The sequence below is a fragment of the Mytilus galloprovincialis genome, chromosome 6, assembly GCF_965363235.1.
Source record: "Mytilus galloprovincialis chromosome 6, xbMytGall1.hap1.1, whole genome shotgun sequence".
In the NCBI taxonomy this organism is placed as follows: domain Eukaryota; kingdom Metazoa; phylum Mollusca; class Bivalvia; order Mytilida; family Mytilidae; genus Mytilus; species Mytilus galloprovincialis.
Window position 1 is genome coordinate 24162832 of NC_134843.1, and position 27247 is coordinate 24190078.

A 27247-nucleotide genomic window follows, 5' to 3' on the forward strand; every position below is an offset into this window, starting at 1 on the left:
TAATTTTTATACGACCGCCAAAAAAAAATATGTTCGTACATTGGTATCACGTCGTCGTCGTCAACGTCATCAAAAGACACTTAGTTTCCGGACAATAACTTAAGTTTAAGTGAATTTATCTCTATAAAATTTAAACACAAGGTTTGAAACCACAAAAGGAAGGTTGAGATTGATTTTGGGGTTGTGGTCTGAACAGTTTAGGAACATGGGGTCCAAAAGGGGTCAAAATAAGTATTTTTTCTAGTTTCAAGACAATAACTTGTGTGTAAGTGTATTGTTTTTTTCTGATTTTTCTACCAAACTTATCTGGTGTCCTGGCTTTCAGATTCTGAGTCCGCAATTTCGTACTTTATTGGTCTTTTTAATTTTTTTTGGCCCGAGTCATTGATGAGTTTTTTGTATACAAACCGCACCTTTAGCATCTGGCGTTCATAATTGTTATCTTGGTTCCATGATAAGATATTTGGGTTCATTTCAGGAACTTCAAAAAACCCTTACAATTAGATAATTTTTGGACACCAAATAAGTGTCAGTCAATACGAGTACCTCATGAGGCTAATATGTAATGATCAAGAATAAAATACGGAACTTTCGCATAATGTGCATGACACATATTTACACATCAAAAAGAAATTGGAATCTCAATGTCTGTATCACCTCTACATTGAGTCCAGACAGCTTTAATAATAATTATAAGAATATGAAGGCATCCAAGAAACAACTTGGCATTGCAATGGGATAAAATAAAAATAAATTCTTTAAAAGGTACATTCATATGGCAGTTGTATATTTTCACTTTTTATATCTAAAGTACAACTGCGTGCGCTTTTTATTGTCAAGAAAGGTATATTAACATTAACTTTACCTTACTCTACTCATAGTCCATAATTTCAAATCAAAAGCAACGAAGAAAAAAAAAGGTTATTGTTTGGTGACCAGTTAGAGGTCTCGGGTTCACGTACGTTTTTTTTTTTAAAGGACCCAACTTGTCTGTATAGTTATTCTCAACAAAAGCCGAGAGGTGAATGCTTTCTAAGTGATTGCTATGCGTTGACGTCTCCTAATTATTTTTGTAGAAGATTTGTTAACCTATATTAGGTCTAGTAACTTGTGTTTTTTTTTTTTTTATATTGTTCTGCATGTTATTATATGGATTTATTTTGCTTTCTATTTGGTATTGGTTTTTCTCTGGTTTGAAGACAAGTCGTTAACAATCATTTTGTCAAGACTTTACGCCAAGAGATGTCTCGTGCTAATTATACATCATTTCATTAGTTTAAAATTGAAAAGTTGCTTATTTCTACTGTAAATTTGGCGCATATGAACTGCAGATTGCCAAAATCAACAAATGTAAACATAAATGTTATCTTTCTGATTTCAGGAGATCCTCCAAGTAAGTATGTCATTAAACTGGCTTTTATTTTGTTAATGCATTGATTTCTAGCCAAAAAGGTGAGGTGAGTGACTGTCCGATTGAGGTCGTGTTTTTCGAGTGAATCGATCTAGTTTTTAATTGTGGAAAGACCTTTTTTATTGACTTCTTATTTGCCAGCAAACTAGTTTTATGAATGATTGTTCGTCTTATTGTTATTATTATTGTTTTGACGACGAATAACGCGAACTATGTCCATGCTATCCTCTCAAAACTTGTATACTATTTTAAACGTCCAAGATTTTTTGTTTATGGTCGGGACATTAAACGGGCACTATTTGTCAAAACAATTTTGATAGCTTTGACTCAAATTCTAATATTTGATTTATGACATACTAAAACACATATCCAAATTACAATTGCTTTAAATACCCGGTTTTCAGAAACTGGGCATTGCAATGGAATAGAATAAAACATGTTTTGAATAGTAAATTCATAAGCCAGCTGTTTACTAGTATATACTCTTTATATAAAACCTGACACAAAATATTTACGACAAAAAGGACGAGTTTTCTTCCGCTAGGCCACATTAATTTAATTCCTTGTTCGACGGACATATTTTTTTCTAAACGGATGTTTTTTTTATTTTGTCGCGCCGTTGTTTTAGTTTCTTTCCCCCTTACTTAGTACATTCCCCTGCAAAATTATGCTGATTTTCGTAGTTAGAAAAAAGTAAGCAGAATGAGAAGTGTTTCCTTCTGCTCAAATAGTGTTTGCCGGCTAAACAAAACTATCCATAACCGCTGCATGTGTATGCACATGTCCTCAGACAAAAGCCTGTTGTTCAGACGTAGTAGTCGTGTGTTGGTGTGGTTCATTTAAGAATAAGAAAAACTTAGATTGTTTAACTTCAAAAATGGTGGGGGAATTCATCATACTAAATAAAAAAAACTTTTCTAAAAAAAAAAAGATGGGTCCCCTTATTTTACAAATTGTTTTGGACATGTCTTGGCCTTATTATTCCAGATAGATGTATAGTTCTTTTGGTAAAAGGTTCTTCAAATTATATAATATGTGCCCTATTGTACTAGAAGCTAGCTTTTACAAAAAAATACTTTATATCACTTGAAATGTACCTCTCATAAAAGGGATAGTTATTACATTGAAGAGTTGTTCCCAACCTGATTATGACTTAGATGGAAAATTGTCTCATTGACACTCATCTCACATCTTATTTATATACAAAGTACCAAAAAGACAAAGAACAAAAACGAGACCACTAAAATGACAGAGACACGGACATGACAGACAACCAACATATAACACAAAAAAAAAATGTAAACACATCAATGAACAGCTGGAATCCCAAAAAGCTGGAGGTGAACACATGTGTTCTGGAAAGGATGAGCAGTTCCTGGACCTTGCAAGACATCCACCATGTTGCTATTTATAAGTCAAATGCTGTGAAGGAGGAAAATCATCTATGACAATTAAATGGAGATAATTTGAAGTAGTTGAAATAATTATTCAATTATTTCTCGGTGAACAGGAAAGAAACCACTTCAGCACTTGATAAATTAAAGAAATTACAAATGGAAAAATAACTTGTATACCATCTTGTGTTGGTCAATTTTGTCAAAAAAAATATTTTATGATTACAAAAATAAATTATAATCGATTGCCTTTATTTTTCAAGCTTCGCCTCGAAATTTTGCAAATTAAATATTTTTTTATTAAAATTTTCATATCGCTCGCTCGCTCCAATTTTTTGAAATTGAATTCGAATTGAATTGGTGTGGCCTAAAAAGCATTTGTCGCGTACATACAAACATTGCATTTGAAATTGAAACGGTGATCACATGAATACATTTGTTCTTGTCTGTGTTATTTCAGCTCAACCGACTCACGAACGTAAGTATATAATGTATACTGACCGACTTTAGAAACGCAACACTCGATTATTCTTTTCAATTCCCATTTTCAAATACTGGTATGCACTTTTTTCGTAAACAAACTTATGAACAGAAACTTCTTTTATTTCTTCAATGTTTAAAAAACATGCTAGTTCGAAACTTGAATTGATATCGTCATTTTCAATGTTCAAATATTGTGGTGGTATACACTGAAACACTGGTTTTCCCCTTACCAATGAACATGTTACCGTTAAAAGTAACTACTGCCTGTAACAATCGCCAAAATGAATGTCAGAAAGGTCAACCAATTCTGTTTAGCGCCTATTGGGTTCTGTTTTGCACCTTCTGATTTTGCCGTTGTTTCAAGCATTACAATGGTTTTTGGAAATTATGTTTTCTGCAGTCGATTCTTCGGCATTTCAGTTAATGGGAAACATGTATGGCACAAATCTGTGCAAGATGTCATTCAGCAATTTGATAAGCAGTTGACGTTGGGTCGTAAGACCTGTCTCGCAAATGACGTTGCGTAATCAAATTATATTGACAGTTCATTGTTACTACATGTTGATCTTGTCATTGATGGTCTTCAACAAATCCCGTCTTCTGGTATCATTGTCGGAAGGACAGTAAGACGAGTTTCTGACGTCAAATTGTCTGGTTTCAACACGTTCAAGTTTTCCTGTTTGCAGTATTCTAATGGGTCGATTCAGTTTTTATGCCCCACCTACGATAGTAGAGGGGCATTATGTTTTCTGGTCTGTGCGTCCGTTCGTCCGTCTGTCCGTTCGTTCGTCCGTCTGTCCCGCTTCATGTTGAAGTTTTTGGTCAAGGTAGTTTTTGATGAAGTTGAAGTCCAATCAACTTGAAACTTAGTACACATGTTCCTTATGATATGATCTTTCTAATTTTAAAGTCAAATTAAACTTTTGATCCCAATTTCACGGTCCACTGAACATAGAAAATGAAAGTGCATGTTTCAGGTTAAAGTTTTTGGTCAAGGTAGTTTTTGATGAAGTTGAAGTCCAATCAACTTGAAACTTAGTACACATGTTCCCTATGATATTATCTTTCTAATTTTAATGCCTAATTATATTTTTTATCCAATTTCGTGGTCCTTTGAACATGGAAAATGATAGTGCGAGTGGGGCATCCGTGTACTTTGGACACATTCTTGTTTATTCCTCAGTCTTGACTATATGGAGATGCAACATGTTTTAACTGATGTAAATGTGGCCAAGAATTGAAAGAACTGTTTCACAAAAACAAAAACAAAAAATCTTTTTTGGTTCGTAATTTCGCTTTCTTAAATTCTTGAGATCTTAATAATCCGATATGTTCAATAACCACTAGTAAGTCAGATGTTGATTTTTTCGAAAGAGAAAGAAGTATGATAAGCATAAATAGTAGTTGTATTAGAATCAAACATGATTTGGTAAAATTAATCTACAAAATGAGTGTTGCGTTTTTAAAGTCAGTCAGTATATAATGACTTTTATTTTGATACTTTAGACTCTAGTTGATAGTTACTGATCACGTCGTCTTGATTTAAAAAAAAATGTATTGAATTTTTTGGATGTTTCCGGTTGCTGAAATTCAAGTTCTGAAAGATAACGATGTCTTTTCAGTGGTTTCATTTAGATATGAAATACAAATGGCGTAGATTTTTGACGATTTTTTTTAATTTTTTTTATAATCTACAACGATTGCTAGATTAGTGCAATGATACGGTGTCATGTAACATGTGTGGCATTTGCGGGGGGAAAAAAAAACGGATTCGAATGATGCAAGGTACATTTACGGAAAATATTTGATTTTTTTTAGAAAACTCATTCATCAAATTTGTTTAACAGTAACTCAGTAACATAACAAAATGACAGACAACTGTATGTCATCTTTAGGACTTTAAAAAAGAATGCAGATGTCAACAATATGTCAAGCTCAAACTTGCCTTGTAAATTACAAGAGCATAAGTACATGTGTATAAGCACAACAGCAGTATTTAATAGTGTTTTTCAAATTAACATTCTCTTAATAAATTGTGGAAACTATTCTTATTACGAGGTCATAAAGGAATTAGTAATATCAAAATATTTCATTAATTGAATACAAACTTCTGTTTTACATGCGTCGCTAACGACGAAAATGGCGATGTTGGCGTCCGAAGACATTTTAGTTCGCAGACAATAAGTAGAATAACTAGAGTAGAAATGTATAATTGATCTCTATGAAATTTTAGCACAAGGTTCCATTCCAAAAAATATTTGATATAGAGATTATTTGATGATATAAGAAAACAATCCCACTATTTCCTTTTAGGTTCCACGCAGGAAGCAGTAATTGGTAAACCGGTTGTACTTTTACCAAACTTAAGTAAATCATACCATTCCGTTCAATATAAATCAGTCCAATGGACTCATAATGATAAGCCGGTTTCAACTGATAAGGACAACGCGTACAAAGGAGGGAAGAAATCTAGTCCATCTTTGGAAATAAGTAGTGTTTCCGAAGAAGACTTTGGACTGTGGAAATGCATTTTGGAATCTGAAAATTCCAAACAAGTCTTTGTTGTCCAACTTACAAAAGGTGAGTTAACTTAAAATGTAAAAGAAAGAAAGAACAGAAGTAAGATGAAATGTGTATAGCTTTTTATAACAAGTCTGTAATTAACAACCTCAACCATATTATTATTTTTTTAAAAATCATGTAACTCACATCATAAAACTAGTACAGTCACGTATTGGTATTCATTTCTCTTACTTTATCATAATAAGCTGTTGGGGGAAATATTTTGTATTAGTTATCCTTGTATATATATATATATATATATATATGTGTAGCTATACCTGATTGTGAAAAGCATTACAAATACAAGATTCTAAATGATGCTCGGAGAATTATTTATTTATTTATTTATTTATGAAATGCACATGTACATGTACACCATAGGGGTTGAAGGCATATACAAACAATACAATACAAATATATACACAATGGAAAAATTAACATATTAAATATCATATATAAAGTGGTTAAACAGTAATAATACTTCTTCAACTAGATCCACGACGATTTATGTCACGTGTACACTTAAAGTAAAACCACATGCATCCATATAAAATATTAACTTATTCATTTATTTATCGTTTCTGTATGTTGCATTCAATTGGTGATTGCCAAACATAGTTTTTACTGCACTATTTATAACAGAAACGTTTAATAGTATGTAGGAGATTTAGTTGGGTGTAAAATAAACAATGTTGATACAATTAGTTTTAAAAATATATTTAACTTCCAATTTGCGAATAAACGAAGTTAATATGATATATAGGGAACTGTTCAAATTACAATGACCACGGACCACGGACGAATTCCTAGTGTTAAGGTGGCCGGTATGGGAGTCTAAAATAGAAATGATAGAAATTGTTCATACTTTTCCAAAATGTAGCATCTATTGATATATGTTCAAAAATATTATAAAAATAATAGGTCACCGCGCATTTTCTCAAACTGCAGGTTTTGACAAAATGACACATTGTGTATGGATTATACAGGAAAAAAACACCATTTCGTGATTAGAAACTAAACAAAATGATAGAATTGTAAATAAATTAGGAAAAGATAGCTTTCAGACAGTGCTACATTGAAGACCTGTTGGTGACCTTCTGCTGTTGTTTTTTTTTTCTATGGTCGGGTTGTTGTCTCTTTGGCACATTCCCCATTTCCATTCTCAATTTTATTTGTGAATATCAAAAGAAAAGACAGGGTCACCGTACGTTTTTTCTGGCTAAAATACAAAATGGGAAAATTCAATGTAGATTCCTTCAGAAAATGCACTCCTTTAGAGGTACCTCCCCTTAAAAGCCAATTTGAAAACATTTTAAAAATAACCAAAAATAATCTTCACTTGCAAAAATATTAATATTTATAAGTTATATTCTTATAAATTGGTTCTTTAAAAAATGAAAATTCACATTTAATATCTGCATTATTGCATCAAATTTTGCTAACATGATAGAAAATTCGGACCTTAGATTCTCTGTTTTTTACAATCAAAGATGGCGAAAGACCCCCATATTACTTTAAGGATTATGTACCCTTTTGTTGATTCAGTGCTAAACATATGGAAATTTTAAAGAAAGTCCACAGCCTTTATCCTTGTACTCTCATATTTGGCAATTTGATGACTGATAGATATGGTTACAAGAGCGCAATTATTGGTTTACATTTTACCGGCAAGTTTTTTTACCCCAAGATGGTACTCAGAATAGAGTCCTATACGGCTTCTGATTGGATGATACAGGATTGGAATTACATTTAATCGAAAGCTTATCCAATTAGGTGTAAAAATTGCTGAAACTCATATTCACATTTTACGAAGTATAGAAAATATCTTCCATTTCTGCACGTTGGAGCCATTGACAATATGCCCTTTTCATTATGCGAAAAAAAAATAGACGATCTTTTTCAACTTCATTTTATTAATAAGTCAATTTGAGCCTCATGACCCTATATATTTTTTTGGTAGAAATGCAACACTGGCATTTCTAGTTACAGGAACTGCTACTCGTTTTTCCCTAGTTTGTGTAGTCTTCGAGAAATAAAATACGGAACACAAGTGGTACCCTTTGGAAACTGCATTACGAATAATTCCGCTCTTGTAACCATATAGGATTATTGCATGCAGTGCTAGCATTGATTTCCTAAAAACAAGTTTATTAATGTAGTTATTTGTTGAAACAAATAAAAAAAAATGGACCAAATCAAGTACACCTTTTAGCTCGACTTTAGTGACTCAGCACGAGGTATTTTGGAATTTACAGGTTGGTTAGAACATTCTGTAGAAAATGAACACTAGCACATCATAGAAAAGCAAGTTTATAATCTATCATGTTTTAAATTTCATGTATTGAAGGCTGTGGATTTTCTATAAAAATCTTGGTTTATTTGCAACAAAGTACTCTTTTTATAGTAAATGCAATGAAACAGTAAATAATTATGCTTTCCATCAAGTTTCCCCTTGGTATATGTACTAAATGGCCTATCTCTTTTATTCATTATATCTGTAGTTTTGATACAATTGAAGTTTGAAAAATTCATACAAAAATGGCTACAGAAGGGATCATAAACCTTAATAATATCATATAACAGGTCCATATTCAGTGGAAATGGACTTCATTTTTTTTCTGTGTATTTTACATTCTATTTTGCAAGATTCTTTATATTGAACGTCAACTATACAATTAAATGAGAAGACCTCGTTCTGTGTGTCGCTTCTCTTCCGTCCTCATATGCTCATTTGTTATCCTCGCCTATGCTTATTCCGTTTGGGATATTTTGGGAGAAAAACGAAAATTAAGGCGTTCGGATATTGTTTCCGTCACCGGACGGACTTTTAAGTCCGAGACAAGACATTATATATGGCAATAAGTGAAATTATACATTAAGCTTGAATTCTAGGCAATAAGCTAATGCATAGGCATTATGTTGTTGCCTGAAATTTTCAGGCATTAAGCAATTTTACGAAATCTGATGATGGTCCGAGAATACAGTTATTTCGTAGTGCATTTCATTTAGACACTTTTCCCAATCATATTTTTTAAACTTTTGGAACAAATTATATCAAAATTATAAAAAAAACTTCATCGGCATATTTTTAGGCATAAAACATGAAGAAAGACATTTGAAAGAGGTATAAGTTATATTAGCAAGTAACACATTATGCACACTAGGGACTATATTCGGACAACAAAAATCAAAGGACGATAAGGACTACGAAAATCAAAATAAAAGACGATAAGGACAACGAAAATGTAAGGACGATAACTGTTTTCCCGGACCTGATGATTATTCAACCTATTGCCGAACATAATTTTATGCCGTATTGGTTTATGAGAATAAAGATTATTATTATTATTGAGGAAAAACCTCTTGAATCTTTGCTGTCTAAATTCAAATCAGGGAATACAAGGAACATATACCTTAGAGAAAAGTACAATAATCTTTTAGCAAAGACTAAACTTTTTGGAATCATCAGAAAAGAAGGCAACACAAGATTACTACAATTTAAAACGGTATGCCATTTTTACTATTGGAGGTTTTGAGAGATTGATAACTAAAGTTAACGCGAATGGGGGGGGGGGGGGGGGGGAATTTAAAAATTGATTTCCTAGATGAACTCTATGGTATTTTGGAAAAGGCACATACAGAAACAGGTCATGGCGACGGAGACCGCATCATTAAACAACTGAATAATTGATATGCTAATATTTCCCGTGATGGTATTGAACTATTTCTTTCACTTTGTGAAAATTAAAATAAGAAAACCAAAACATATAGGGAACGGAGTAGTGGTGAAGTCCATTTTATCTTAAGACTTTAACAGTAGAGGACAAGTTGATTTAATGGATTTTCAATCAAATCCAGTTGGAAACTATAAATTTCTTAGGGTGTCCCAAGATCAACTTACACAATTTTGCAACAGTAAAACTCTTACGTCAAAATGTGCATCAGAGCTGGCTTTTAATCTTATTGATATTTTCACAATTGTTGTCTTGGTGCGCCCCATACACTGCAAAGGGACTGTGGTTGGTCATATCCAAGTTAAAATTAATGTGGCAAGAACTTGTTTTTTGATGAGTTTTAATATAACTAACATGTTTTATTAGTGATTTTATTTTCGGTAAATGACATTATGTTTTTTCATTTAAATGAATCAATTTCTTTTATTTACTGAAATTTTTACTTTAGGCATTAAGCTTAATGCCTGCACACATTTTTCATGATTTTAGACTAATATCTAACATTATTTAGGCAATATACTTACTGCCTAGGCGTATACCTGTTGCCTTTGATTTAAGCTTTTTTAAGCTCCTAATTTCACTTATTGCCGCTAACATATAGATAGATAAATAGGCTTTTTTAAGAGTCGGCATAGTGTAGAAACAAGGACATCCATAACATACGCTCTAATAAGCTTTTAACCGATATGGATATTGGGATATGGATATTGGAGAATTCTTTTTGCATTTTCTGTAAACTATGCACATACATATGTACTATAGCAAAAAAACTTTATTTATAGTATTTGTATGCTCGTAGTATACATGCAGTCTACAGAAAAACGCTAAAATAATTGAAATTAGTAGAAAACAAAAAATAATGGATTTTGGAAAAAAGGTTGGAGGGCTAAACAAAAATTGTCCTGTCCCCAAGAACCTATGACTTTTGATACCTTTCCTGAAATTCTCCATTCATAATCTTTTACATAATCCTTATGTGACAACAGTTTACATATATACTTTCAACCATGCTCTAAATGCCCGCGTGTGTTTGATACATAACAGAAACTAATTTAAAAATAGAAACAAGGCTTCCGATACATTGAATACTCTTTGAATAACTTGATTATAATCAAAGAACTGGAGTACTGAACATCGGATGACCGCAGGTTCTTGTGGATGGTCAAAAGCACATGTCACAGAAACAGATTACATCTCTATCATTTCTATACCTGAAACTGAGGTTAATTTACACATATATTCTTTTCTGATACAAGTTCGTGCTTTGGTGATGAATAACTGACAGGAAATTCAACCTCACCATAATAACTATTATATTGTAGTAATACAAATCAGTATACCTTAATTGGACTATTATACTAAATAACAATAGTCTCAGAGAATACACTAGTTTGTTTTTATATATCATATTAATATTAAGGTTGCATGTATCCATAATTTTCATCTATTTATATCATATCATTCTATTCTACTATTATTATAGAGCATGGTGGACACTCTTCTGTAAAAAACAATTCAGTCTTAAATGCTGTAAAAGCAATTACTGCCATGTTAATGTTTGGGGACTTTTATTTTTTCATCCACATATATAAAATTAAACTTGACAGGACTGGAGTAATGTCTAGTGAGAAACAAGAAGGTTTTAACTTTATAACAAAAAAAAGACTTTAGCAGGAAATCATTTTTAATATGTTTTATATTTCACAAGGAGACAACAATTTTATCAGGCTAAAGTTGGGGTTAGTTATACATGTGCTGAAACATATAACTTTAAAAAAACTCATTATGAATTGTCCCCTGGTAGTGTTTGTAACTGGGCAATATTATAAGATTATTACATGGCATTTTTCATATCGCATGTATTATCAGCCCTCGGTCAATATTGAACCTAGGGCTGATAATACATGCGATATGAAAAATGACATGTTATGATCTTTTTATCATACGCTTCAACAATGGAGAAAAATAAACAGATTCTTATATTGATCCTTTTACGTGGTTCCCAAATAGAAGTTCAAAGAGTAAGAAGTTCACGGACGTTGGACCCCAAATTCGATATGACATCTTTCTATCATATGCCTCAACATACAAGAAAAACATTTTTAATATGCACGAATCAACAAAAATAATAATTCAACAGTATACATAATGAACACTGTTTCGAAAAGTCAGTTTTTTTCAAAGTAAATTCCTAAATTAATACGTTTGAAACCGTTAAAAAATGCATTTATTTAATAATTTATTTATTTTTATGTCCTTATTGTACACAATATACTTTCCAGTATCCAAATAATTGTTTTGTGCACTACTTTGCAATGTTTTTTCACTGAAAACGTAGCATTGAGGTGTATTTTCCGGAAATAGCCGAGTATCACCGGAATGCCATATGATAACGTTACGGAAAGGCATGTGATAACAGTCGAAGTATGTGATTATCTTTTCATATCAGCCCGCTATATATTATAAGCCTCAATTCGAAAAATATGTAATTTACGTTAATTTAAATCTATTATCATACAGTAAAAATCATATGTTATATTTAGTCTAAGTATATGATAAAGGAAATTATCATATGCTTCAACAATAGAGAAAAATAACAGATTCGCATATTGATCCTTTTACGTGGTTATCATATACTTGGCATTTATACGATAGCTTTTGCATATGTGTAATGAGCGGAAGTACACACGCCATAATTTCCCACCGGGGCTAATAACCCATATCAGGGGCATCTCGTGCACAAAACTCTTATCAGTGCCTCTCGTGCACGTTTCTTCCGGTATTTCCGGTATCGTTTGTTTACTTTCCATTGTAGCGTCAGATTTTTTATATTATGACGTCACGTTTTACGGGAACTTTTGTCCATTGACGGCGGAAAAATAACGATAAGCCGTGTATTGGATCCAGTGATGAATCTGTTTGTACAGAACCAGCTGTTATTGAAAAAAAATATGTAAACATGTCTAAGTCTAATGATATAGATTTTTAAAATGGTGCTAGTTTATTATGGATTTACAGGATCTACATGATCCATGTTACCACAAATAAATATGGAGGTAGTGATGTTATTGTTGGACAGTTATAGTGTATATTATGTTTGATACATAATTTGACTTCTTTTGTAAAGTTTTTGACTTTTTAAATTATTGCATTTGTTTATTTGCATTACATAAAGCAATTGTCGGAAGTATATGATATAGAGATTGATTCATGGCCTTTTCCATATCCCCATATCAGCACCTCGACTACGTCTCGGGATGATACCCGGACCGATATGGAAAAGGTCATGTATTAATCTCTATTTATCATATACTTAGACTAAATAACATATGATTTGTACTGTGTGATAATAACATTAAATTAACGTAAACTCCATTTTTTTGGTGGAAGAAGACTTCAAGTCTTCTGAAGGCCTATGGGGCCGACTTTAAAATCATTCCACCACCTCCGTATGCCGCATCCGTTTCTGTGTATTACAATTTCATAACAACTTCCGATTCTTGACATCGATTTTTACACATGATTAAACATCTGAATCACTTAATTTGTAAATTAGGATTGAAAAACAATCACTATCGTAAATATGTACCCTTTTCTTTATGTAAATTATTAGATTCCATCTCATCTACATGAACGTTATTCGTTTACTTGAAACCGGATGTTTTTAAAGTAGAAATGTGTAGTACAAATGCGTGAATTTGGTATCGGGACAACTCGCCCTGTTTACATGTTCGCCTTTGGTCTGTTCGTCCTGAGTTCTTTCGCCCGTATAGTACGTTCGCCTTATGTTCATTCTCTTTACTCTTATAAAGGACGTTTTACAATACGTCCTTGCATTTATTAAAAAATATTGATATTAAGGGTATCGTTAAAAAACCTCTAAAACACGATTTAGTGAAAATCATCTGTTCCTTATTTTGATACCAAGGTTAGGCAATCGTGTTCAGCCAATCAAATTCTGTGTTTTTCATGATCAAATTAATAAGCCAATCAAAAACGTTTTCTCTGAAGATTATTCTAACATGCTAGATAATGAACTTGTGTTGTTTTCATCTAGTTGTAAAATCGTGAACATGGCATATTAATAAATAAATAATCTTTATTTAGAGTCGGCAAGGTATACAAACATAGACAAACATAAGCTCTAATGAGCTTTTAACATACGAACATAGACAAGCAAAAGCTCTAATAAGCTTTTAACCGGCATCTGAATTTTCATCTGCAAGGAGCTAGGTTCTTACACAGCTTAAGCATAAACACATTGCTGATTGAAAAAATTCAATGATACAGTACTACCATAAAGATAATAAATAGTATTTTTGTTCACTAATTTATTCACATAATACTAGTTGTAACATATATTATTTTTGCATTCAATTAAATAATTTAAAGCACATTGTACTATTCTTTTTTCACAAAGACCAACAAACAGGTTGGGACCCCCCCCCCCCCCCCAGCCATTATGAGTGGTGTCCCTTAAATGAGGGACTGTTGAAAAAAGAAAGAAAGAACATTTTTAAGATTTCTTAAAAAAGTGGGAAAATTCATTATATTTGGAACAACTTTCCTTAATAAGGGGTCAAATTAATAAAGAAGATATAAGTTTAGAAACATCGCAAAATTCTTTTGACATGTTTTGACCATTTAATACTTGATAGATGCATAGTTCTTGGGGAAAAGTTTAATCAAATAATATGAATATAAAGGTGCTCATTTTTTACAATGGGTTGTAATGTTCTTCCAATGAGGCTTACCCCTCATTTGGAGTGTTGTTCCAAACCTGTTAAAGGTCCATCTTTGTGCATAATTCAAAATTGGAAATTTCAACAAGCTTCTAATATTCTTACATCAGAAAATAAACCCGGGTTTGCTAGCTACTTGTTCATCTTTTCTACTGATTTAATAACTAAATTCATGCAAACAGACTTAAGAAAAAGGCATGTAAGCTTATCATACAAATATGACTCTTTTTTCCAGACAATTCAGATCGTGCAAAATACTTCGCTAAAATTGTAACCTTTAAAATTGTTTTCGCGCACTAAAAACCCCCATTGGAACTTTCAAAAGTTGGCAGGTATGTAACAAGTCTTATTATTTTTATGCCCCATTTATGGGCATTATGTTTTCTGATCTGTCAGTCTGTCCTGCTTCAGGTTAAAGTTTATGGTCGAGCTAGTTTTTGATGAAGTTGAAATCAAATCAACTTGAAACTTAGTACACATGTGTACCTTATGATATCATCTTTCTGATTTTACTGCCGAATACAAGATTTTACCTAATTTTCACAGTCCACTGAACATAGAAAATGATTGTAAGGATGGGAAATCCATGTACTTATGACACATTCTTGTTTGAAGAAAAAAAATATGTCATAACGATAATGGAACAAAGCAGGCTGGGTTAGTTCGGCTGCTTTTATGGTAATTCAAGTTATCTTTTATTCACCTTCTTCCACCCCAGAGCTATCAGCTCTTTGATTTCGAATTGGTGCTTAGCGGGCTGATATGAAAAGTTTATCACATGCTTCGATTGTTATCACATGCCTTTCCGTAACGTTATCGCATGTCATTCCGGTGATACTCGGCTAATTCCGGAAAATACACCTCGATGCTACGTTTTCAGTCAAAAACATTACAAAGTAGTGTACAAAACAATTATTTTGATACTTGAAAGTATATCTTTTTAAAATAATAAAAAAAAATAAAAAATAAAGGGAGTTTTGGTCCCAACAGTTTAGGAATTAGGGGCCAAAAAAGGGCCCAAATAAGCATTTTACCTGATTTTCGCACAATAACTTAAGTATAAGTTAATAGAAATGTATGAATTTTAAACACAATGTTCATGAACACAAAAGGAAGGTTGGGATTGATTTGGGGAGTTTTAGTCCAAACAGTTTAGGAATTAAGGGCCATAAAGGGGCCCAAATAAGCATTTTTCTTGGTTTTCGCACCATAAATTTACTATGAGTAAATAGAAATCTTTGAAATTTAAATACAAGGTTTATCACCATAAAAGGAAGGTTGGGATTGATTTTAGTAGTGTTCTTTGATATGCCAAATATAACTGTGTATGTAGATTCTTAATTTTCGTCCCGTTTTCAAATTGGTCTACATTAAGGTCCAAAGTGTCAAAATTAAATTTAGTTTGATTTTAAAAAAATTGAATTATTGGGGTTCTTTGATATGCTGAATCTAAACATGTACTTAGATTTTTGATTATGGGCCCAGTTTTCAAGTTGGTCCAAATCGTGGTCCAAAATTAAACTTTGTTTGATATCAACAAAAAATGAATCCTTGTGGTTCTTTGATATGCTGAATCTAACCATGTATTAAGATATTTGTCGAGCCTTCGACTTTAGTCAAAAAGGCGATACTAAGCGATCCTATATTCCGTCGGCGTCGGTGTCGCGTCGTCGGCGTCGGTTTCGTCGTCGTCTGTGTCGTCGGCGTCGGTGTCGCGTCGTCGGCGTAGGTTTCGCCGTCGTCGGTGTCGTCGTCGTCGGCGGCGTCCACAAATAATCACTATGTGGTTAAAGTTTTTGAAATTTTAATGACTTTCTGAAACTATACCAGATTTCTACCAAACTTGGACAGAAGCTTATTTATGATCATAAGATAGTATCCGAAATTTTGTAAAAATAGAATTCATTTTTTTCCGTATTTTACTTATAAAAGGAATTAGTTTTTCTGCGAGGAAACGTTACATTCACTCTGTGGTTAAAGTTTTAAAATTTTAATAACTTTCTTAAATTGTCCCGAGTTTGTACCAAATTTGGACAGACTGTTGTTTAAAAATGTCCTGTACCAAGTCAGGAATATGGCCATTGTTATATTATAGTTCGTTTCTGTGTGTGTTACAATTTAACGTTGCGTCGTTTGTTTTCTCTTATTTCTGAGTGTAAATTGACATTGCGATAAGACGTGTCACGGTACTTGTCTATCCCAAATTCATGTATTTGGTTTTGATGTTATATTTGTTATTCTCGTGGGATTTTGTCTGATGCTTGGTCCGTTTCTGTGTGTGTTAGTTACATTGTAGTGTTGTGTCGTTGTTCTCCTCTTATATTTATGCGTTTCTGTCAGTTTTAGTTTGTTACCCCGATTTTGTTTTTTGTCCATGGATTTATGAGTTTGATCAGCGGTATACTACTGTTGCCTTTATTTATGATCATAAAATAGTATCCAGAAGAAAATTTTGTAAAAATAAAATCCAATATTTCTGTATTTTACTTTTAAATGGACTTAGATTTTCTGCCAGGAAACAACACATTCACTCTGTGGTTAAATTTTTAAAATTTTAATAACTTTTTCAAATTGTCCTGAATTAGTTCCAAATTTGGACGGAAGGTTGTTTATGATCATAAGATAGTATCCAGAAGAAAATTTTGTAAAAATAAAATCCAATATTTCTGTATTTTACTTTTAAATGGACTTAGATTTTCTGCAAGGAAACAACACATTCTCTCTGTGGTTAAATTTTTAAAATTTTAATGACTTTCTTATACTATTTTAACTTGTTCCAAACTTGGACAGAAGCTTGTTTATAATCAAAAGTTAGTATTTTACTTATATAAAAATGGAGTTAGTTTTTCTTCCAGTAAACATTACAGACAGTCTGCAGTTAAATTTTTAAACATTTGTTAGATTCATAAACTATCCTGGATTTTTACCAAACTTGGACAGATGCTTCATACAATCAAAAGATAGTATCAAGAGGAATATTTTTATTGATTTCTTCCTCATTTTTGTTGAGCCTGCGATTTACAGCAAAAGTAGGCGAGACACTGGGTTCCACGGAACCCTTTAGAATTTTTTTATATTTGGCCCCGGTTATCAAATTGGACCACATTCATTCTGTGGCAGAAACCTATTTTGTGTCAACTATTTAATTACAATCTAAATTCAGATCAGTTTCAAGCTTGAATGTTGTGTCCATACTTGCCCCAACTGTTCAGGGTTCGAACTATTTAGTATGCGGACGTATAAAGCTGCGCCCTGCTTTAAACTGAGGACCTTTGATAGAAGAGGAACGAAAGACACCAGAGGGACAGTCAAACTCAAAAATCGAAAATAAACTGACAACGCCATGGCTTAAAATGAAAAAGGCAAACAGACAAACAATAGTACACATGACACAACATAGAAAACTAAAGATTAAGCAACACGAACCCCACGAACTGCCATATGTTGATTGTCCTTCACCTCATTTTCATGGTTCAGTGATCACTTGAAAAAAAAGTTGGGGTTTTTTTTTGCAATGTTAGTTTCTCACTTATTATAATCAATAAGATAAATGTATTTATTTTGTGTGGACCTTGCAAGGTCCTTATGTCTGTCAGACAGTTTTCACTTGACCTCGACCTGATTTCATAGATCAGTGAACAAGAATAGATCCATACCTCAGAAACTATAATCAATAGGTCTTCCATATTTGGTGTATGACATGATTAAGGTGAACATGTCCAACTGGCAGGTGTCATCTGACCTTGACCTCATTTTCATGGTTCAGTGGTCAAACATATTTTTTTGAGTTTTGCTCTTTTCTCAGATGCTATAAGCATCCAGTCAATCATATTTGTTATATGGAGTGTTTGTAAGGTGTACATGTCTGTCTTGCAATAATCATCTGACCTTGATCTCATTTTCATGGTTCATTGGTCAAAGTTATCTTTTGTTTTTTTGGTCATTTTCTCAGATACTATAAGCATCCAATGTGTGTAAGGGGTATGTGTCTGTCTCACGATAAACATCTGACCTTGACCTCATTTTCATGGTTCATTAGTCAAAGATAAATTTCTCAGATTTTTTCCGAGATACTATAGGTATAGAACTATATTTGGTGTAGGGAATAAGTGTAAGGTGATGTTAATGTCTGTTTAGCAGGTGTCAGTTGACCTTGACCTAATATTCATGGTTCATTGGTCAAGGTCATTTTTTTTTATCAGGTTAATTTCGTAGATGCTTTTAGCAACTAGATTTGTTGAATGGAATGATTGTATGGCCTACTAGGATTATCTCACCTTGATATCATGTACATTGGTCATTTAAATGTTATATTTTTAGCTAAAGATGTAATACTTGTGGTATAAACTTTTTTTAAACTTCAATATAAATTATATTATGAACACTAGAACAGGCGAGACATTCGGTGTGCCCACTCTTGGTATATAATAGAATTCAATGGAAAAAATCAAAATAGGACTTAAAGTAAAAAAAGTTATTTTTTAGGGGTTTGACCCCAAATGGGCCCCTTTTATCTTGAAAACCAAAAGAGCTTTGTGAAATCCGTTGAATACTACCGAAAAATCTAGCCAAGAGGTACTCAATGATAAAAATTCCCTCGAAATTGGATGCAAAATAAGAATTCTACAATTTAACCTTTCTCGTCTCGATCGACCCGTTCCATGTCGACTTGTCAAGAAAATAAAGCTGACTTGTTGAGATAATTAATTCGACAAGTCAACAAGACAAGGGCAGATACGGGCATTCGTCTAGACCTCGAGTTGTCGAGATATCTTTTGTCGACTTGTCGCGATAAGTCGACATGTGTTCACTATCTAGACAATTCGATTTAATGCTTCCATAATGTCGACTTGTTGAGATAATAAAGTCGACATATCGAGATAATATGTCGACTTATCGGGATAATATATCAATTTGCCGAAATAATTATCTGGGCAACTGGTCATTTCGATGGCAGCTGTATTCCACCATAAGTCGAATACGTTGTTACATACACGAGTAGAGATATATGAACACCATATGATTGTGACAAAAGAACGTCACCATCTTAAAATGGATAATTGCAGAAATATGAAAAATCATTTCTTTTATTCATTTTTTTTCGTATTAAGCTTCCCGTTAAAGATATAATATCTAGTTCCGGGAAAGGGTAGTGTTCATTGTAAGTATTAGCTTAATTTAAAGTCAGAATTCATCAAAAACTTTATGTAAGATTCAGTCTGTGTGTATTGTTTTTATTTTAGGTTCTATACATTCAACGTGAGTACATGGACTTTAGTTTATGATATTTTCTTTAGTCAAACTAAAATAGTTTACGCTTCATTTTAACTAGCCAAGTGTAATAACAAGGCTAATACAGAAATACTCACGTAATGATATCTTGCTTAATTAATTGCAGTGTTAACATGTTTGTTTTTGTTTCATTCCACAAGAGATTAAAATTTTTTACTTTGAAGTGGAACTATCAAAATCCGAATTCCTCTTTATAACCTGCCATATCACATGATCAGGTGCTGTTTCCAGAGGTCTTCCACGTTTTCTAATGATTTTATTTACCCTTTCCAGTCATTATAAAGTTACAATTCATTTGTAGACGCAACACATAAATAATAATTGGAAAGGCACTACCATTGCATGAGTAATGCAAAAACAAAAGGATGATTCAGATAAAATAAAATTCGGATTCGAATATGACTGCAAATAAAAAACAAACACTTGAACAATTACAGTTCACCCTTCAACAGTTCATATGCCTGGTTCGGGTTGAAAAATAAATCCCACTAAGTCTCCGTATTTTCTCACAAAACATGCAACCCAAACCTGAAATAATTCAAATAATCCGTCTTTAGCCTGAAATATATGCCACGCTGAACGTTACGGCATACTTATGGTGAGTAAATATAACTGCGTCTTCCAAACGACTTTTACTTCTTCTTCTTTGTATTAACTTCTTATAGACAGGAACACCTCTGGTGATATTAGAGTATAAGGGTTATTTTGTGTAGACATTTTTGTTGTTTTGTTTAAGACAAACTATATACAGCAAACTATGTAGACAGGTTCGTAAGCAAATTATGAATATGGCTTTAAAAGTTATTGATACAGTTTTGACTTTTATTTGTTTTATAATATTACAAACTTAGCTTATTTAGTAGTGTGTGTGTGTTATGTATGTCAACAACAGTAGCAGTATAAAAATAAGAGAAAGCCATAAGAGTTTAATTTACATAAGGAGTTTATGTTTTTTATGTGTATATGTGTTAATAACTTCAAAAGCACCTTGGGCTGACAATATATAATTTAGAATTTATCTTGACTTCTTAAAATAGTATTTAATGATTACAATCTAAAATATATCTTTCATCATATACTGTTTAAGAATATGATTATACTCAATATGATAAAATATACTAAAATATGTATTGATTATTAAAATCATTTGGTGTCGTATATTAGTCATCTATAATTTTTATTATTGATATTTAAATATACAGGATATGAATGATAAGACCCAGTTATTAATTGCTTGTTAAAAAAAAAAAACAGGAAAAATAAAAGCAAAATTAAATTAAATAAAAACATCCTTTATCTTTAAAATAGAGAATATTATTGGTTTAAAATTTCTCAGCTTCAGTTGAACTAAGGAATTAAGGATACTTTTATTACTTATAATGTTATCATCATAATAGTAATTGATATAATCGTGCTTATATACAGGTGATTTGTGATTCATCATGTTAATATTCGAAATATAGAATACTCATTATTCTTACATTCTTCAATTTTTCATGAAGTATTGAATATTAAATATTAACTTTCAATTCAAAACTGTACACTAGTATATATGTCAGTATGTATATATTCACTTTCACATATTATTTGTTGATCTAAATATTCTATTGCCGTGTCATGAAGTTGGAATAATAGGTATCAACCTTTTTCCTCGATCTTGGCTGCGAGTTCACTGCTTATATCTAAAACTTTGAAATTGTTATAATCCAGAGACAACGGGTTTTGATCTTGTTACAAAAAGACGTATTCCAGTTAGTTGGGTCAGTATTTTCCAATTTTTCCTTTTCTTATCTTTCCATAGTATTTCTCTCTTATGGTACTTAGCACTGGACATTATGTAACCAAGTGCATTATGTATTCATTTTCTGTATGGCATAATTGACACAATGGCTCTGCTTCAAAGTGTGTTAACTTGTGTTTGTCTAACTGTAAGATATATGAGCCAGTCATCATTTTGGCTTTGACACAGCTTTACTGAGGTCAAGTCGTTGTTGATTTTTCAGACATCTGCAGTTTGTCCAATTTCTAAGCTTTCCATGTTCATATATTTTAGACTGGTTTTATAATGGCTTCAGATTTTAATTTAGCGTTTCAAAATTGATTTACTTTATTCTTAATTTCTTCTTGCCAGTCATCTCTTTTTGGTTTGTTTTTTATGTAGATAATTGATGGAAGGTAAGATCATATAACTCGAGTATGTTCAATATTCTGATGAAAAAATGTCCTTTTTGTCATAATAAGTGGCAATTTGTCTTTAGTTTTGCTACTGCTACATGATTTTGGAGTATAAACGAAATAATTGTCTCATGCATTTTAATCTTATATAGGAAAGGCTCCTAATAATAATAAAACAACAATATTTGATGTTCTTTCTGGTAGAGACTGGTGATGCCACAAGTTTTTCCTGTGGAATATCTCTTGTTCCTCAATGTTTGATTTTGTCAATGGTAAAACTTATAATATATATGACAGCCTTCATATTACATATGTCTTGTATATTTGGTGTGCGATTGCCGGGTTAAGACCGTTTGTACCGTGTACACAAGAGGCCATAAGTGCATACTTTTTATCCTCTAGCTATTTTTACTTTTTGTCGAGCCTGCAACTTTTGTTGCAGAAAGCTCGACATAGGGATAGTGATCCGGCGGCGGCGGCGGCGTTAGCTAACTTAAAAGGTTTATATTTTAGAAGGTGAAAAACCTGAATGCTTCATACTTTGTATATAGATGCCTCATGTTACGAAGTTTCCGTCAGTCACATGTCCATGTCCTTGACCTCATTTTCATGGTTCAGTGACCACTTGAAAAAAAAGTTCAGAATTTTTGTAATGTTGAATTCTCTCTTATTATAAGTAATAGGATAACTATATTTGGTATGTGCGCACCTTGCAACGTCCTCATGCCCGTCAGACAGTTTTCACTTGACCTCGACCTCATTTCATGGATCAGTGAACAAGGTTAAGTTTTGGTGGTCAAGTCCATATCTCAGATACTATAAGCAATAGGGCTAGTATATTTGGTGTATGGAAGGACTGGAAGGTGTACAAGTCCAACTGGCAGTTGTCATCTGACCTTGACCTCATTTTCATGGTTCAGTGGTTATAGTTAAGTTTTTGTGTTTTGGTCTGTTTTTCTCATACTTTGTGCAATAGGTCTACTATATTTGTTGTATGGAATGATTGTAAGGTGTACATGTCTAGCGGGCAGATGTCATCTGACCTTGACCTCATTTTCATGGTTCAGCGGTCAAAGTTAAGTTTTTAAGTTTTGGTCTTTTTATCTAATATTATATGCCAAAGGTCAACTATATTTGGTGTATGGAAATATATTATGATCTATATGTCAGTCCAGCAGGTTTTATTTGACCATGACCTCAATTGCACGGTTCATTGCACAGTGTTAAGTTTTTGTGTTTTGGTATATTTTTCTTAAACTATAAGTAGTAGGTCAACTATATTTGTTGTATGGAAGCTTTGTTAGCTGTACATGTCTGGCTGGCATGGTTCATCTGACCTTGACCTCATTTTCATGGTTCATTGGTCTTTGTTTAGCTATCTTGGTTAATGTTATGTTTATGTGACAGTTGTAATAAAGCTTTATACTTAGGACTATCAACATAATATCAATGATTAGTAAAGAAGGCGAGACATTTCAGTGTGTGCACTCTTGTTATATTATGTTGAAGTTATGTTTTTTCATCCTTCTTTTTATTATTCCTATATGCGCAATACAATCAGTGCTTTTTACTATTTTACTTTACATTGTCCTATTGTAGTCTGTTTTCTGTTTTTAGCAATGCATTGTTTCTGTTTTGGTAAGATGAATTTTATAGTGATGCTACTTAACATATCTGCTCATCTCATTGAGCATTATTTGTAATTCATACTCGTTGTTTGAGATAAAGTTTATATAATCTGCACTAGTAGGTGTTTCTACATATATGTCTTCCAAATTATATCATAATGAGTTCTTCTCTAGTTCAACCAATAGATCTTGTACACATATTTTTATAGATAAGTCGAGACATACTCCTTGTTTAAAATGAATTGTTAACTTAATGCATTTATCCATGTTACTTTGGAACAAAGCCCTTCATATAACTCTGTTAGAATTTTCCAATAAGTTGGATGTTTATTTTGATCTAGTGCCTTATCCATTAATATAACATGATGTACAAGATCAATTGCTGATTGTACATCAAGAACAAATAATATTGATGTTCTGCAGATTTTTTTAATTTCATATTGGGCTTCTGATATGAGCAGACTTGACTTAATTGGTAACAGTCCTTCTGTAAATCCAAACTGTAGTAATTTCTTTGATATTAGATTAAGATTTTCGGCGAAGGCATATTCAAAAGTTTTTCCAGTAGTATGTGTAACTATTATACCCCGGTAATTACCCAAAATAGTTGGATCTTTTTGGGTGTTTTTTAGTACTAGAGTAAGAAAGCCAAATCTAAATGTTGTTGGTACTGTTCTTTTCAATATCATGTTGTTAAATATTGATGTTAACTCATAAGCGACGGTTGATTTTCAGTTTTTTAAATGTTTAGCTGTTATTCCAGATTCATCTTCACTTCTTTTAGTATATTGAGTTTGTCAATTGTTTCAAAAGTTTTCATGACTTTAGTCTCTGTAAAATGTTCTGGGTCTTTAATTTCTTTGTCAATGGCTTGTTCATATAGTTGTTGACTGAAGTTGCATCAGTTAAGATTATTATCAAATATATCCTTCTTTGGTACACTTAAATCTTCACAATATGAGACAGAGCTTCTTTACTCTTCTGGTACAAAATTATGAGCCTATTTGTAAGCATATCCATCTGTGTTATTATTTTCCATAATGTTGTAGCGTCCTGTTGAACGGTTGTTGTATTGCTTTTTGTCTATATGATTCCGTTGTAGTTTGTACTTTGGTTCCTGTTCCAATTTGCAGTTATCATTCTTTTTCTTGCTGGTATCTCAATTGTTATTATTCTGTCACAGAAGTATGTTTAAGAGAGATCATTAGTTGATTTTCTTCTATATTTTATTTTAAGACAATTTTGTTGTCATTAGCCAATGTCTAGTCAATCTGTGATAGATGACCGCGCATGAAAAAGGGTGTTTTCATCTAACTCGTGACCTGTAGATAGTCTAATTTCAGTTACAAAGCTTTTAGGTAACTTATCATGTTTATTATTCCTTGTAGCTAAAAGTGTTCCATTGAAATCTCCACAAAGTATAATTTTATGGGTTTTTCATACTTTATAATATCGCATAATATGTCTAGAAATTCTCTATATTCAAACTGGGAGTCTGTGTTTCATGTTGGCATGTATTCATTTATAAAAATAAAATATCATGCAAAGCTGATATCATTATTGCAATTACTCTTTCGTTGCAATCCTTTAATTTGTTATCACTATTATTCCATGAATATGACCATAAAATTGAAACGCCCTTTTTCCTTTTTGAAAAAACAATCTCATGGATCATTTGTATCTGAACATCTAGTGTGATTTTCATTTGAAGGTACAAGATTTTAATTTCTTCAGTTTGAAAGTCCCATACAAAGTATTCCTGTAGACATTCTATTAATTTTGAAATATATATTTAATGTAGAAATGCAATATTTGTGTCCTTCGATATTGCTTGTTACAATTTCTATTGTTAGTTTGCACAATTCCGTTTCTTTACTACAATTTGTGTTTATCTTAACTTTCGATCTTAAAACTAGAGACGATCGGTCTGTATTGACTTGATGGGCCATTACGGAAAAAAATCAATATTGGCCGAGTTAATCTGTATTGTATTTGGCCGAGCTGATACTTTTATATTGCATAGGCAATTTTCTTCCAATAACAAATGTAAGTCCAATAACAGAACAGATTTATAATTGTCAATTCACAGATTTCTTATTTATTTGTATCATTATTTATATAAGAGTATAATTTGCAAACAGTGGAAACTCAAGTATGCGGTTCTTCATATTTCGCATTATAACACATCTTACTAATTTCTTTAACTAACGAGACTACAAGAATCACTGCTATTTCTATTTCAGATTGTATAATTTACCACCAATCTGAACCATAGAGCTTCTTAGAGAATATTGGACATTGTTTATTTATCATTTGGTGTGTTTCATAAATCTAAAAATTTTATGTATATAAAAAAATGTATATTGAGAGTGTAACAAATAATTAAGCAACCTGAAAATGTACATTTGGTCTTTTAGTTTAAACTAGTATGCCTTAAAGTTTAGACTGTATTTCTCTGCGTTTGTCGTATGTAATTTGTTAATATGCAGATCATTCAAACTTCTTAACTTATTGGAACGAGAATAAGCATTGCTAAAACTTCATCATTTGCACTAACTAAATAACATATAGTTATTTGTATTAAAAAATATTTGCTATTGGTTTCGGTAATAGCAAATTCTTCTAACCTTGTATTGAAAATAAACTCGTCTACTAACCTAATATGAAATACTAGTATACACTGTATCCATGTAGTTGCTTTAAATAAATCATATTCCTACAAATGTATAGGAGGTAAGATAACACGTGATATAGTCTCATTGGATGTTGTTGAAGTCCATAGTCATATCGACAGCTGTATACTTATTATACGCTAAAAGTGTTCGCATTTGTTGTATGTGTGTACATGTTCCTGTATATATGGCTGAATATTTGCAGATCAAAGATTTTTTTTTTCTATCTGTATAAATTATTTACAAAACAAAGAGAGTGTTCTCAAAAAGCACATCAAAATGTATATATGTAAACACTAAAACGTTAAAATGAAACATAGAAATCATTGTATAGCGTGAACAATTATAACTATAAGGCAATGAATTTAATTTAATTTTGATTGCAGTGATTGTGTCTTTTCCGTTTTATAAATGTGTTTATAAATGATTCTGATCCTGGATTTGTGCGATTCTTGAATGTGATTTAAAAATAAAGCAAGTACCTAATCCGGGTCGCTTTCATACAAAAACAGCATTTAGTTTTAAGTCATTTCAAAACGTTAAGGCAACAATGTGATTTTTTTCACACCAGTTAGTCTTAAAATGCAGCAAAAGCTAATTATATCCTGAAGTTAGGATTATAAATAGATGGCATCTTCTGGTGTTAAAATTGATCTATACCATGTGAACGAACGCAACATTCCAACAGAAATGTAACAAAGTCTACTTGAATTCAGGTCTATTAATGATATTTTATTTTAATTGTCGCTTTTTTTTTCTATATTCATTGATTAAAAAAATCAAGATAAGTTCTCAAAAAGTAAGTGTTGATAACCATCAAACACAAACATTAATTGTAAAATGATGACGGTATGTTTTTTTAATTGATTCTGGTTCCAGAATTGTTTATTTTGAATTGATAATTGGCTATCTGTTTCGAGTGAGAATATGTAATTCATAATAATTTGATGTGTTTGATAACCAGATCGATATAACAATGGCATGTACTTTTGTAAACTTATAAAAAAATGTTATTGTAAAAAAGATGATAAAAAAATTATATTATTCAGGATTGTTTTGGGGTTTGTTTTTTCGTTATTATGTTGTTATGTTGAATTGTTTGTATTTATGATTGCTCCATCCAAATAAATCATGTTTTTCAAGTCATATATAAA

At 32.0% G+C, this 27247-nt stretch overlaps 1 protein-coding gene across 1 annotated transcript; it reads left to right on the forward strand.

Moving 5' to 3' along the window:
* The first annotated feature begins 1320 nt into the window (after positions 1–1320).
* LOC143078547 (uncharacterized) lies at positions 1321–27247 on the forward strand. Its single transcript, XM_076253408.1, has 5 exons — positions 1321–1393; positions 3266–3283; positions 5602–5868; positions 19570–19585; positions 25665–27247. Exons 1-5 carry the CDS (start codon positions 1321–1323, stop codon positions 25687–25689), a joined length of 399 nt encoding a protein of 132 aa, XP_076109523.1. The 3' UTR covers positions 25690–27247.